At 40.2% G+C, this 15,163-nt stretch overlaps 1 protein-coding gene across 6 annotated transcripts in view; it reads left to right on the forward strand.

The window, feature by feature from the left end:
• Positions 1-15,163, forward strand: part of Tasp1 (taspase 1) — a 221,528-nt gene that overhangs the window by 149,230 nt on the left and 57,135 nt on the right. For all 6 annotated transcript variants that reach the window (XR_003378538.1, XM_026788512.1, XM_005365529.3 and 3 more), the window contains one exon: positions 11,382-11,492. Coding sequence is in view for 5 of the 6 variants with exons in the window: in XM_026788512.1 (XP_026644313.1) it covers positions 11,382-11,492 (111 nt within the window). In the remaining variant the exon portion in view is untranslated. The remainder of the gene's footprint in view (positions 1-11,381; positions 11,493-15,163) is intronic.

A 15,163-nucleotide genomic window follows, 5' to 3' on the forward strand; every position in this document is an offset into this window, starting at 1 on the left:
ATGTACAGGTAATACAGTACCGCCTGTGTTCTGCCCAGTCTAAACTTTAACTGCGCTGTTATCACAGTAATTACGGTAGTTCCTGCCTGAGGTCAGCACATTTCAGCTTGGAGCAGCCTCTCCTGCCTCAGATCCATTTGGTACCCCTGAGCCATACAGTTCCAGGCACACAGCAAGTCCACATTGGCGCTGCAGTCAGCAGTTTAATTCTGAGACTGAGAGTGCAGCACAGAAACTCTTTTTATCCAAGTTACAGCAAAATCTGACATGTAGAGCACTGTGCAGTCTGAAAACAATGGCAGGAATCTGCCATGTTTTTTTGCCTGTCTAAGCCTGGTTTTGCCGTCTGCCCAGGTGCAGGCGGGGAGCGCTGAGAGCCATCAGCATGGTCTCTGAGCACTCTCCTTTCGATCCCAAGCGGGAACACAAACATCCAGTCCCATAAAATCCATTGAAATGCTTTACACCCAGAGTTTGCATTAGCGGCACAGTCCCAAGAAGCCGCACTTTAAAATGACACAGCGTTTTTTCTGCTGCTGCTGCCGAATCAGAAAATCTCTTTACAGCACGCCACCAACAAACAGCAAAAATTTGTATTAAACTCTCTCTCCCTTATTTTTAAGCCTTCTCAGGTTTTTAAGTGGATTTAGTCCATCACGTCGGGCGCCACTCTGTTGAAATAAGAGCGGCGGGGCTGAGTCCCCAGCACCCGGCCGCCTGCACGGCTAGCTTTATACCCGAAATAATTACACGGAAACTGTATTCTTTTAAACACTGCCTGGCCCCAATAGTTTCAGCCTCTTATTGGCTAGCTCTTACATATTGATCTAACCCATTTCTATTAATCTGTGTAGTCTACAAGCTGGCTTACCAGGAATGATCTTAACCTGCATCTGTCTGGAGTGCGGGAACCATGGCGACTCACTGACTCAGCTTCTTTCTCCCAGCATCCTGTTCTGTTTTCTCCGCCTACCTAAGGGTTGGCCTATGAAATGGGCCTAGGCAGTTTCTTTATTAATAAGAAATCATTCCCACATCAATGCCCTAATATCTAATACTTTACATTTTAATTAAAATTTATTATAAGAAGAATGTAACTAAAGTTGTTTAGTAAGCTCATTGGAAATAAATGTGGATGTGGGAGGTGATATATGCTGTGTGTTTTATTGCCATTGGTTAATAAAGAAGTTGCTTTCGGCCAATGGCTTATCAGATGAAGGAGATATATAGAGAGAGTAGGTGGAATCAGAAAGAAGCCATGTAGCCGCCCACAGGAGACAGACACACCAGAACCTTGGCGGTAAGCTACAGCCACATGGCAATACACAGATTAATAGAAATAGGTTAATTTAAGATATAAGCGTTAGCCAGAAATACACTTAAGCTATTGACCAAACAGTATTGCAATTAATGCAGATATCTGTGTGATTATTTTGGGTGTCTGGGCAGCTGGGAAATGAATAAGCAGTCTCTGTAGAAGCTGAGGAAAATTGCAACACAAATAAACATCAAGCAAAACCTATTATAATAAACATTCCCTGAACAACTACAGAAATGTTTTATGTCAGACTAAGAAAACTTTTTATCATATTATCAGTTTTATTTTAATAATGGGAATTTTATTCAAGTGGTCATTCATAGTCTGTGAGACAGTTTACTTTGCTTTGAAGCATAGTCTCAGATCACAATTATAGATCACTCCCAACAGGAGTGGCACTATTAGGAGGTATGGTCTTGTTGGAGGCAGTATGTTACTGTGGGGGCAGGTTTTGAGGTATCTTTTGCTAAGGCTTTCCTTAGTGTGACAGTCAACTTCTTGCTGCCTTCCAGTTAGGATGTAGCCAGCATCACGTCTGCCTGCATGCACCATTCTCCTTTTCATGGTGATAAGGGACTGACCCTCCGAAACAGAGATCAACCACAGTTAAATGTTTTCTTTATAAAAATTGCAGTCATCATGGTATTTTTTCACAGCAATAGAAACCCAAACCAAGACACTTACTGACAAGCAGATATAGAGCATATGGAAGGAAATATAGATACATGCTCTGTGGATGAGCTTTGAAGGCATTGTGCTAAGTGAAGTTAGCCAGTCCCAAAAGTGAAAAAAAAAAGGGTGGTGGTGCTTGTAATGGCACTTAATCTCTTGCATTTTACTTGCCTGTATTTTGAGGACAGGAGCAGGGAAGACAGGCTAAGGAAAACTGACTAAGAATCAACTGAATTAGTTTCACGTGACTTGCACCAGTCTTTGAGTTAGTTTCTCTGAGACAGAAAGTAGAGTGAATGGTGTTTTCCATGATGGTGAGTCGAAAGCAAGAAACTCATTTTTAGCATCAAGTTTCAGTTTGAGAAAATGAAAAAGTTCAGAAGATGAATGGATCTGGTGGTTGAACAACTGTGTACTCAAAAATGATTAAACAGTAATTTGGTATCACGCACAATAAGGATGCAGGCGACCTGACCAAGGAGTGTCCAATTAAAGATGTCTAAACATGTGTTTATTTTTAAATGTTTTAAAATGTCAACATAACGAGATTCCTGGGAGAGTATTAGAGCTAGCCACGGTATCTGGCAGTGCTTTCTGTTAACCATGTCTGTCCTTGTTGCCCTGCCTTCCTTGATGCTTATGTATCCTGCCATTTGGTCACAAGATTGCTGTTGCTTCTCATAATTAATCATCTACAGGCATCGAAAATTAGAGTTAGGTACACATGGTAGGCTTGTTAGTACTTATTCTTCAACATCTACTTAGTCCCTCATATTTCAAAGCCTGCTTGCATTTGACTAAGAACATATAACTGTTTCTGCCAACGCTAGAATGATAAAATCTTGTGTAGAAGTGATATGTTCATTCCAGACATTAATTGTTAGTTTTAAGTGTCAACTTACCACTACCAATAGTTACCAGGGAAGCGAGTCTTGCTTGAGAAATTGTTTAGATAAGGTTGGCCTGTGGACATGTTTGTAAGGGCTTCATGATTGTTGATTGATGTGGGAGGAACCACTCTGACTGTGGGCAGCACGTCTATTTAATGGGCTATCCTTTGAACAGAGTGAATGGAAAAGCTAGGCCAGCACACACAGTAAACAAGCAGGCAGTGTGGGTGCATTGTTTCCCTCTGAGCTGTGGGTGTGATGTAACTGGCTCTTGAGCTCTTGTCTGACTTCCCTGAAATGATGGCAGTAGTCTTGGATTGTGAGCCCAGTAAACTCTTTTTTTTCCCCTAAGCTGCTTTTGGTTAGGTGTTTTATCACAGCAACAGAAATAAACTAGAATATAGCCTAAAGCAGGAAAATAGTCCTGCTTGACTTTTAAATTACATAGTTTATTCAAACAATAGTACATTTATAGATGATGGAACTGCTGGTATTTTTTCTTAAATATGTGACCCAGATTTGACCTGCAACATTAATCATTATTATGAGTTTGTTAAGTCACTGAAATTTGGGGTTACTTTTGCACCTGTATTGTTATTCTGATGGATAACCAAAGGTGCATTTTTTTCCAATTGGATTTGATGAAATGAGGGAAGTGTAGACCCTTTTTCAAGAGTAAGGGAATAAGCATAAATTATTGAAGCATGGGATTTTCCCGGGAGAAAAGCAGAGGAGGGACTCCAAGGCAAATGGGAAACATTTAAAAAGCACTTTAATTAATAAATAGTAGCTTTTGGTAAAGTGTGATGGTGACACCCCTCCCCCCCACATACATATGTACAACAGAGGCTTCCAGAACCCAGATAAGGAACAACTCACACCGAAGTGCCTGTTTTTACAGAGATTCTTTATTATGCTGGGAAGAAAAGTTAAAGTGACTTTCTAACTCAGTATTTACCAGAGGTAATTTTTAAGAGGAGAAGAAGTGGAGGTCTGTGTTAGAATGGGATGCAGGAGTAAAGGAAACAGGGGGACGAAGGAGGAGGAAAAGGGCACAGGGGTGTTTGTCCAGGACGGAGAAAGGACCACTTCTGCATAGAGAGGAGACAGACTTGGCCCATAGGCAAATGGGATTTATAAAGGTAAAATGGCAAACCCTGTGTTAGGATGAGGTGTTTAATTTTAATTGCACATTTTTATTTAAGTGAGCTAAAGTGGGGTTCTGATTGCTGGACTTCAATACTTTAATAGCTGGACCTTGGTAGTCAGCCTCTCTATCAGACAACTCAGCTTTGACATTACCTTTCTCAGGAAGCATTCAACCAGTACTAGAGCACAGAATTACATCATTCCACATGTGAAAAGGATTACCCCTGTGAATGCATTAACACTGATCAGCTGTGCATGCATGGTGAACATCTTTTAACACTCATCACAGGGAGCGTATTGCCACTCTTCCCTAGCTCATCTTTTGTTGAGGCAGCAACTGTATGACTTTTTCTAGGAAAACATGAAGAAAAAAATATCTATTTACATGAGATAGAGAACCAATGACAGATCAAAGTGCAATATGATTGGATTGGAATTGTTTACATGAACACTGATGAGGAGATTACATACAGGAATGTCAATGACTCAGGATCAGCAGGATCACTGAAATGTCTGTTTCACCCTGGGTACCTGATGTAGGAAGGTCATTGGTTAATTAAATAAAGAAGCTGCTTGACCTGATAGGTTAGAACGTAGGTGGGAGGAGCAGAACGCTGGGAGGTAGAGGAAGTGAGCTCAGAGACTCGACAGCTCTCCTCTCAGGGGCAGAAGCCTCAGAGAGACACGATGCTCCACTCTTGCGGGCAGAGGCAAGAGCTCTGCTCTCTGAGGCACACGCGATGAAGCTCCGACCCAGGATGGACGTAGGCTAGAATCTTCCCGGTAAGCGCACCTTGGGGTGCTACACACAGATGATTAGAAATGGGCTAAATTAATATGTGAGAATTAGCCTAGAAGAGAATGGGTCAAGCAGTGTTTAAAAGAATACAGTGTCCGTGTAATTATTTCGGGTAAAGCTAGCCGGAGGCGGCCCGGGTGCGGCCGGGGTGCTGGGGACGCAGCCCCGCCGCTCCAATTACTACAGGTACCCATTCACAAAAGTTGTCTGTGTTCCTGGAGCTGAGTGACTTGCAGATAGCTGCATGAGTAAGAGAGATTCTTCTCTCCTCAGCAATTGCTACTGATTATATAATTCTGGGAGGGACATTGCCAATTTTGTAAGTTTCCTGAGGGATGAAGGCTACTTGATTATGGCAAATGATTTTTTTGATGCGTTCTTGGATTCTTCTTGTCCGTATTTTATTGAGTATTTTTGTATTAATGTTCATAAAGGGTCTGTAGTTCCCTTCTCTCTTCTGCTGGTTAGCTTGGATAAGGATTTGTCTATCTTGTTGATTTTCTTGAAGAACTAACTCTTTGTTTCAATGATTCTTTGTATTGTTCTCTTTGTTTCTATTTTATTGATTTTAATCCTCAATTTGATAATTTCCTGGCGTCTATTCCTCCTGGGTGAGTTTGCTTGTTTTGTTCTAGAGCTTTCTGGTGTTCTGTTAATTCAACAGTGTAGGATTTCTCCAACTTCTTTATGTAAGCATTTAGTGCTATGAACTTTCTTTTAGTACTGCTTTCCTAGTGTTGCATAAGTTTGGGTATGTTGTACTCTTATTTTCATTGAATTCTAGGAAGCTTTTAATGTCTTTATTTCTTACTTGACCCAGTGGTGATTTAGTTGAGCCTTATTCAGTTTCCATGAGTTTGTGGGCTTTCTGCAATTAGTGTTGTTGTTGAATTCTAACTGTAAGCCATGGTGATCCGATACGATACAGGGCATTATTCCATTTTTTTTTTTATTTTGTATCTGTTGAGATTTGTTTTGTGGTTACTTTTAGAGAGGGTTTCATGAGGTGCTGAGAAGAAAGTCTACTCTTTTGTGTTTGGAATGTTGTATAGATGTCTGTTAAGTTCATTTGAGTCATAACATCTTTTAATTCCCTTATTTCTCTTTTAAGTTTCTGTCTGGCAGACCTGTCCACTGGTTAGTGTGTGAGGTTTGATGTGTGATTTAAGCTTCAGTAGTGTTTCTTTTACATATGAGGGTGCCCTTGTATTTGGGTATAGATGTTCAGAATTGAGACTTCATCTTGATGGATTCTTCAAGTGATGAATATGAAATGTCCTTCTTGATCTCTTTTTATTACCTTTAGTTTGAGGTCTATTTTGTTAGATATTAGGATAGCTATACCAACTTGCTTCTTAGGTTCATTTGATTGGAAAGTCCTTTCCCAACCCTTTACTCTGAGGAAATGTCTGTCTTTGAAGTTGAGGTGCGTTTCTGGTATAAAGAAGGATGAATCCTGTTTTTGTATTCATTCTGTTAGGTTTTTTTATAGGCAAATTGAGTTCATTAACATTAAGGGATATTAATGACAAGTGATTGTTAATTCCTTTTACTTTTTGGTGGTAGTGTGTTTGTGTTTCCCTTCTTTAGGATTTGCCTCTGTGGAATTATTTATTCCCTGTGATTTTGTAGGTACAACTAACTTTCTTGAATTGGAGTTTTCCTTCTAGTGCTTTCTGTAGGACTGGATTTGTGGATAGGTATTGTAAATCTGGTTTTGTCATGGTATATCCATGAAATTTTTTTTTTCTCCATCTATGGTGATTGAAAATTTTGTTGGGTATAGTAGTCTGGGTTGGCCTCTATGCTCTCTTAGTGTCTGTATCATATCTGTTCAGGGCCTTCTAAACTTTTAGAGTTTCCATTTAGAAGTTGGTTGTTATTCTGATCGGTCTGCCTTTATATGTTACTTGATCCTTTTCCTTTTCAGCTCTTAATATTCTTTCTATTCTGTAGATTTTGTATTTTAATTATTATGTGGCAAGGGGACTTATAGTGCTGTATTATTTATGTTTGAATAAATAATGCTTGCCTGAAGATCAGAGGGCAAAGCAGTCATACTAGCCAACTACAGACTAGAGAGTATTGGCACACACCTTTAATCCTGGACTGGGGAGACAGAGGCAGAGGGACCTTTGAGCTCAAGGCCACATAGGGCTATACAAGAGTGTCTAAAGGAGAAACAAAGCTCACACAGAGGTAATCCCAGCGCTTTGGTTTCCACACCTTTAATCCCATCACTAGGGAGGTGGAGATAGGAGTGATGATGTGGCTGGGCGGAAGAGGAATATAAAGGGGAAGAGACAGGAGCTCAGTGGAGTGTGAAGTCTGAGGTTGGTGGAAAACACTGCAGGATCATCCCTTTGTTTGTCTGAATCTTGTTACAGGCAAGATGTCTATAGTGGCTTGGCTGCTTTGCTTTTCTGATCTTCAGGTTGAACTACAATATCTGTCTCTGGGTTTTTATTATTCATGCTACAGGGATGGGGGGGGGAACTTTCAGTTTGTTTGGTGTTCTAAAAGCTAATTGTATTTTCATAGGTATTTGCTTTTTTAGATTGGGAAAGTTTTCTTCTATGATTTTGTTGAATATATTTTCTGTGCCTTTGAGGTGGTATTCTCCTTCTATTTCTATTACTCTTAAGTTTTGTATTTTCATGGTGTCTCAGATTTCCTGGATGTTTTATGGCATTAATGGTTGTTTTTTTTTTTTTTGACTGATGTATCTGTTTCCTCTATCATATCTTCAACAACTAAGATTCTCTCTTCCCACTCTCGTATTATTTTGGTTATGTTTGTATCTGTAGTTCATGTTCATTTACCTAGGTTTTTCATTTCCAGGATTTCCTTGGCTTGTGTTTTCTTTATTGGCTCTATTTCAGTTTTCAAGTCTTCCTTTTTTTTTTTTTTTTTTTTTTTTTTTTTCCTAATTAATTGTTTAAATCAATGGGTTTCACTATAATTTACTCTTTCCTCTCTCCCTTCCTCCTTTCTTCATTGCTTTCTTTCCATTTTTTTCTTCTTCTCCATTTCTTTAAAGGAATTTTTTATTTCCTCTTTAAGGGTCTCTGTCATCTTCATGAAGTTATTTTTAAGGTCATTTTCTTCTGTTTCTGGGTTACAATGTTCAGGTCTTGTTGTAGGACTATGAGGTTTTGGTAGTGTCATATTGCCTTTTAGGTTGTTGAATGTATCCTTGCTTTGGCATCTACCCATCTCTTACCCAGTTGTTGCAGGCAGTGTCTTTCCCTCTTCATCCCATCATTGCTGTTGGTGCCTGTGTCTCAGGGAACCTCTCGGACTGACTGGTGCAGTCACTGTATCTCTCAGGGAGCCACTGAAGTCTTGGGGAGACGGGTGGGTTTGGAAGTGGGACTTTTAGACTGTAGACTCCAATATGGGGGTGTATGTGCTGGAGGCTTGCCCTTGCACTGAGGTGGTGGGAGCAGGGAGGGGGTTTTGCCTAGGGACCTAGTGCCTAGAGACTGGGCTGTCCATCTGATATGCTGGTCAATCATCTCTTGGTCCTCTCTATCCAGTTGCAGTCTGTATCTTCAGTAGCCACCGAGGTTGCTGGGGCTAGGGGCAGTAGGTGCATTTGGGGGTGGAAGGGGTCTTATAGATTGCAGCTTCCATGGCTGGATGGAAGGGAGGGTGCTGGGGCAGCCTGCCTACAGGAGGCTTGCCTTAGTCCCTGAGGCTTGTGGGGAAGGGGTCCGGGGTTTTATGCCAGAACCTAGGGCCTAGAGACTGGGCTGTTTAGCTGAGAGATTGGCATTCACATCTGGTCCACTCTATGCAGTTGCAATCTGTCTCAAATAAGCTTTTTAAAAAGAAACCATTGGCCCTAGCTAACTCTTACATTTTAAATTAACCCATTTCTATTCATTTTCTTGCTGCCCTGTGGCTCATGGCCTGTTGCCTCATTTTGTACATGTCCTGCTTCTGCTGTATCTGCCTGGTGACTCTGATTTCACCCTTCTTCTTCCCAGTGTCCTCAGTTTGGTTTTCCTGCCTAACCTTATCCTGTTCTTCTATTGGCTAGTCGGCTTCCTTATTAAACCAATCACAGCCAAATTTACATAATGCACAGAAGATTAATTCCACAGTATAAATAAATATAAATAAAAGAAGATGTAGTGAAAAATATATTTCTCATGGTTTGAGTAAAGAATGAATCTCAAAGTTAAATAACATTTGAGTCAAGCTTCAATTCTATTGCAGTATTGTTCTAAGAAACTTTGGTATTTAGTAGATAAAAACTCCAATTCTCTTTCATTGGAATACATGGTAGAAAAAGTTTTGGTGTCCTAATCCCTATGTTAAAGGTAATAATATGCTAGAATATAAATCAGAATTTTAATAGTTTTTTTAATAAAACTCAATCACTGGTAAACCCTTATTACTCTCCTAAATTTAATAAGAGAGAAATGCCTTCCTGACACATCTAAATTTTGATGTACTATCATAACTTCATGTGTGTTAGCTGTTTTACTTGAGGCATATGTACATAACTTTTGGAGCATCATTTAGTTTATAATGTGCTCACTTTCTGATTGTCACAATTACCCCAGAGCATAACATTTCTTTATTCCACATCAAATATATGCCCAAAGGGAATTAAAATTTATGGGGTTTTGTGAACTTAGCACAATGTCCTTACACAGTAAGTGTCAAACATGTTTTTTAATTATTCGTTTTATTTCTTTCTGCTTATAAAACAAACATTAGTGAACAAAATAATCCTTTATATTAAATTCCACAGGGAGTTTTGTCTGGGTTTAGATATTTCCAAAGAGATCTTGAAAATGTCTTTTTCGTAAGATATCAGGCAGTTTGAAAGTTGTGTTTACACTTACATATACTTTTCATATCTTGGCATGAGTGGACATTGTACATATAACATGCATTATGTGCATATCTGCCTATACATTTAAGGAAAGTTATAATTGGAGAGGCGTGAACAGAGGAGGAGATGTGCATGTATGAAGAGGACATTTCTGACATGAAAGGCAACAACATGGCTTAATGGTTATTGTATATAATGAATGTTGTTGCCATTATACAAGTGGTTTCTGACTGGAGAGATGGCTCAGTTGCTAAGAGCACTTCTGTTCGAGAAGACATGGGCTTGATTCCCAGCATACCCAGGCAATTGAGCAGCTCCAGTTTCAAGGAATCTTAACAGCCTCTTCTGGCCTCAGCACCACACATGCTCACAGTGTACAGACATTTATGCACGTATTTAAAATAAAAATAAATAATTTTTAAACTAGCAAAAAATTAAAAGTAGTTGCTTAATTTAGCTGCTTTAGTCCAAGCTTCATTATGATTGTTGAGATGCCCCTCTGTTCACTTGTTTTCCCCCATGTATATGTGTGTGTCTTGGTGTTCATGTGCATGTATGCAAAGTGCAGAAACATTGAGTTGTGCCTGGTCCTGCTTGGACTCTGAGTGGATCCTAGACACTCTTTTGTGGAGCTGCTTCTTCAGGGAACTGAAATACGCTTTTCTTTTAGGTTCCCAGAGGATCATGATACCAGCTTTAAACATTTACAATTTTTTTTTCTTTTAGAAAGGAAGCTGCTCCTTTCCAAGAAATGTTCTATTAAAACTCACCAATCCTTAAATTAAGCTTCTTTGACTCTGTTTTTGCAGTAGCTACTACTGTAGAACTTCTATTCATTACTCTAATTAGTTCAAGTGGTTCAAGTTTATCTCATGTTAAAATCCTCACCTCCCTCCCTTTCCTTCCCTCACTTTTTCTCCCTCCCTCTTCCCCTTCTCCCTCGTGACTACCTTCCTCTCTTTGTTTTATGTGTATGAGTATTTTGCCTGTGTGAATGTATGTGCATCGTGTGTATCCAGTACCCACATCAGTCTGGAATCACAGACAGTTGTGGGTGCTGGGAACTGACCCTAGGTGAATCATCTCTTTAGCCCCAAAGTACACTTTTTCTTTAAAACTATGGAAAAGTAGTTTTTTAAAGCTCCTAAAAGTTCTGTGAGTATTAAAGAATGTAAGAAAGCTGCTGCTTTATCCTGTCCCTCACACTGCTGGTGTATGGACTTTCTCAAGCAAAGGTGGGGAGAGATTTAGGTTGCCCCTGGATGTCTACATTTCTCTCCAGCCACCCAGGCAAGTGGAGTGTCAAAAAGAAAATGAATGACTGACAGCTGTGGATCCATTTATTAAATGGGAGGCTGAGACCACCCAGCAGGATGATTTGTATTTACTCACTAGTGGGATTGGGAGAGAATCCTAGGTGCAGAATCTACATTCCCATGTTATAGAAATTGTCCAGCTGAAAGACGGTTTCTTTTATTTCTGACTATTTTCTTTTGAGATTAAGTAGCTCCATGTTTGTTTATATTCTATCGAATATCGTTACTAAAATTACCAAACTGTTCATAGAGGTCATTTCATTCCCTCACTGGGTTGTCCTGTTACATAGCTACTTTGTAAGTTTTGTACAAGGGTGTTTTATATTATTGAGACAAGCAAAGCAGTCAGTATTGTTTTCCTCATCTGTTGTTTTTCTTGGACTTGTAGGATGTGGAGAGCATCTTGTGCGCACCATACTGGCTAGAGAATGTTCACACGCTTTACAAGCTGAGGATGCTCACCAAGCTCTGTTGGAGACTATGCAAAACAAGTTCATCAGTAAGTGCAACTTTGGGAAAAGGACACCTTCTCCATATAGAGCATTTCCGTGAGCTGTATATATTAGGAATCGGTTTTTCCACATAAACCTCTAGACTTGTCTTCACTGACTAGCATGAAGTTAGACCTTCAAAAAATATTATTTGTAAGTAGAAATTCTATTACAGTAGCTGCTACAGCAAGAGATCAGCTATTTAATTAATTTAATGTCTAGATTCTAGACATTATCTAGCATTAAAGTGACAAGTACTAAAATAGAAATCTGTAAAAGAAATTCAAGGGGCAACGTGCTATAGCATGTTTGAAATGCAGTTATTCTTCTCATGTTATTGGCATGTGCACTGCACAGGGTCAAGATGGAATCCGACATTTGCCCAGTCCTCTTACTAGATGTGCATATATGTATGTGTTGATGTGTTGGGGAATTATCTGAGGATGGAGGACAGAAATTTCCTTGTTTGTTTTTTTGAGTTGGGGAAAGAAGAAGTGGAAAAAGTGGTCTATTTAGGTTTTGAGACAAAGTAGATATGACACTCCTGTTCTAACCAGGATAGAAGCCGTATGATAGATTAAATGGGTGAAGTCTAAAAAGAAGACTTTTAAACTAAGCTAAACAGTAGTTATAGGACACCTGGAGAGAGTGTTTGCTACTGTGCGGGTAGTGTTTATGTGAACTTGACAGTATCTGAGGGTCATCCGAGTAAAGGAAAGCTCAGCTGAGAAAATATCTCCATTGCACTGGCTCTAGGCAATTCTCTGGAACATTTTCTTATTTGATAATTGATGTGGAAAAGATAGCCCACTGTGGACAATGCTACCCTTGGGTAGGTGGTCCTCAGTTGTATAAGAAAGCAAGCTTAGCAAGCCAGTAAGCAGTGCCGCTTCATTGCCTCTGCTTCAGCTCCTGCCTCCAGGTTCTTATTTGAATTTCTGTCCTGATGCCCCTCAGTAACGGAGAATGACTGGAGAGTTGTAAGTTGAGAAACTAACCAACCAAACCTTTTCTCCCCAAATTGCTTTTGGTCATGATGTTCATATAGCAATAGAAACCCTGGGGACAATGGACAGGTGCCCTGGGGATGAAAGTTTCCCTAGAAGAACACACTTGGAGAGATTTTAAATCCCATCGCATCAGAGATCTAGATTGACTATCAGACAGCTGAGCTCTGCTGGTTGGTTTAAGATAAAGTGGGTCTGGAATTAAACGAAACAGGCCATGCTCCAGAGTTCAGAAAGACCACAGATGCTGAGCTCTTGGTGACTGGTGTACAGTGGGTGCCCTGTGTCAGGGAGGGTGAGGTTTTCAGAACATGTAGGTGCAGAGAACGTACAGAAGGAATGACTGCTTCACAGACAACCCTCTGGGATGCAGGAGCTTGTTGAGAGATTCATTGATGACGATTGTGTTCACTTTGTTGAGCTCTAGTTTCTATGTTGAGGGCTGTAGAAGAGTTATCACTGAGATTGGCTGTATGGCTTTAGATGAACACTTTCTGGACCATTAGCCCAGGCAGACCCTGTTCAGTGGCCTCGTACCCAAACTCTCAAGTTCATCACTCTTCTCCAGTCAGTGCTGGAATTTATAGCTGTGCTCATCTCTAACTTTGTTTACTTACCTTTTTGCTAGTTAAATAAACTCATTTTTATATTACATATATACATATATATACATGCATGCATACACACTATTTTGTACTATTATATTTTATTGTTGTTGTTTTTGGTGGCACCTGGAATTCAGGGAACATCTGTGTTCTGGGGTCTTATGTGGAGGGACACTCTGGTTCTGCAATACGTTTCCTAAGCTCTTGGCTTCTGCCAATGTATGACTTGCCCTTCACCTGTTTGTAGGCAATAAGCCTTTGTCACCACTGAATTCATTGTGGTAGCTGTAGCTTTTGTCTTCTGTAACCCACACAGCAACCACAGACACTCAGGTGACAGACAGCTCACCTTCTCAGCTACATGTTCCCTCTGAGCCTTTTCAGTGAGCCCTGGTATTTCAGACAGGGATCCCAGAGCCTCTGGGATTCTTTAAGGGGTAGTCAGGTCAGACTCTCCTCCCTTACCTGTAGAGTATCTTGTTCTGCGTGTGCCTGGAGTGGGGAGCCTCACCACCAGTTTCTTTCTCTTCACATCTGACAGGGAAAGGGCATGGGTCTCTTCTCCTTCTTGATTTCTCCAAATCTCGCACGAACAGTTTTGTTGTCTCCTTTTCCTCCTTCCCTTTACTGTAGGCCCAGGAAGAGACACAGAAACTCTTACTAGTGACTAGCCTTCTTTGGTTTTCCCATAAGTCACACATCAATTCCCAGCTCTATTGTAAAGATTCTTATGGGGACCAGGCTAAGGAAGTATTTCTCCAAACTACTGCGTTTTCAATAATCTAGGCTTTATCTGTTCCCAAGTTCTTTGCCCTCTGAAGTTGTCACAACGTAGAATTTAGAAAAGCCCACAAAGAAGCCCAAAGGGTGAAATCAAATTCAACTGGATTCACTGATAAGAAAATGAATGGATCCTACTGAGGGACTAAACCCTGAATGACCTCTTCAAAATCCTAAATTGTCACCTTGATCTTTTGAAAGCAGCATGCTCTCTTAGAAAGGTGGTTTCAGTCACACTCAGAGAAAATAACAGATTATCTTAGAAAATTATATTTATTTATGGGAAAATAAATGACTGACCAAAGGAAAATTTATTTCATAAGGACAGGGTTTTGAACACGTGTATTCTTACGTTCTTATTGTGGGTGTGTTGCCTGTGTATATGGCTGCGTACCTCATGTGTGCCTAGTGCGCACGAAGACCAGGAGAATGCCTTGGATCCTTCAGAACTGGAGTTGCACATGGTTAGCTACTGTGTGGGTTCTAGAAATTGAGCCCAGGTCTTTTGGAAGAGCACCAAGTGTTCTTGGACACTGAGCCATCTTTTCAGCCTGCTTTCTTACATTCCCTGTGCTAAGGTTATGAAGACTGTGAAGAGAGCCAAAGTTCTAAATCATTTGGATGGTTGTACTGTTTCTCTGTCTCTGTCTCTGTCTCTGTCTCTGTCTCTGTCTCTGTCTCTCTCTCTCTCTCTCTCTGTGTGTGTGTGTGTAATAAGTGCTACTTGATGTTGACATACAAACTGAGGAATAAACTATGAACAGGGTTTGAAGTTTATCAATAATTTCAGAAAGATTGGTTGCATTCTTGTTGAGATCTATTTTGTTAGTAGTGTTGAATGCTGTTTTTAAAGAAAAGTGATTATTGGCATAATAGCATATGATTTATATGATTTGCTATCATTGTGTACGTATGGTAGATGTAGTCTCAGGGCAACAATGGGAGGAAATATTAAGAATTGAAAAATAGAGGTTCATGAAATCTAACTTCTTAGAAGTCCTGTGGCAAGCCAGGTGTTGTGGTTTGCCACAGGCAAAACTCACGAGGCAAAGGCAGGTGGATCTCTGTGAGTCTGAGGCCAGCTGTTCTACAAAGCAAGTTCCAGAACAGTCAGGATTGTTGGATTTTTGCACAGAGTTACCCTATCTTGAGCTACCCCTATCTTGCACAAAGAAAAGGAAATCCTGTGGCAGGTGTATAATTAGAGTGCATGTGTCTCTTGAGGATGACCGGAAGGACACTGCTGAATCCAAAATGGCAGAGCCACTATTAATATAACTCAAATTT

Source organism: Microtus ochrogaster, unplaced genomic scaffold, assembly GCF_000317375.1.
Source record: "Microtus ochrogaster isolate Prairie Vole_2 unplaced genomic scaffold, MicOch1.0 UNK3, whole genome shotgun sequence".
In the NCBI taxonomy this organism is placed as follows: Eukaryota; Metazoa; Chordata; class Mammalia; order Rodentia; family Cricetidae; genus Microtus; species Microtus ochrogaster.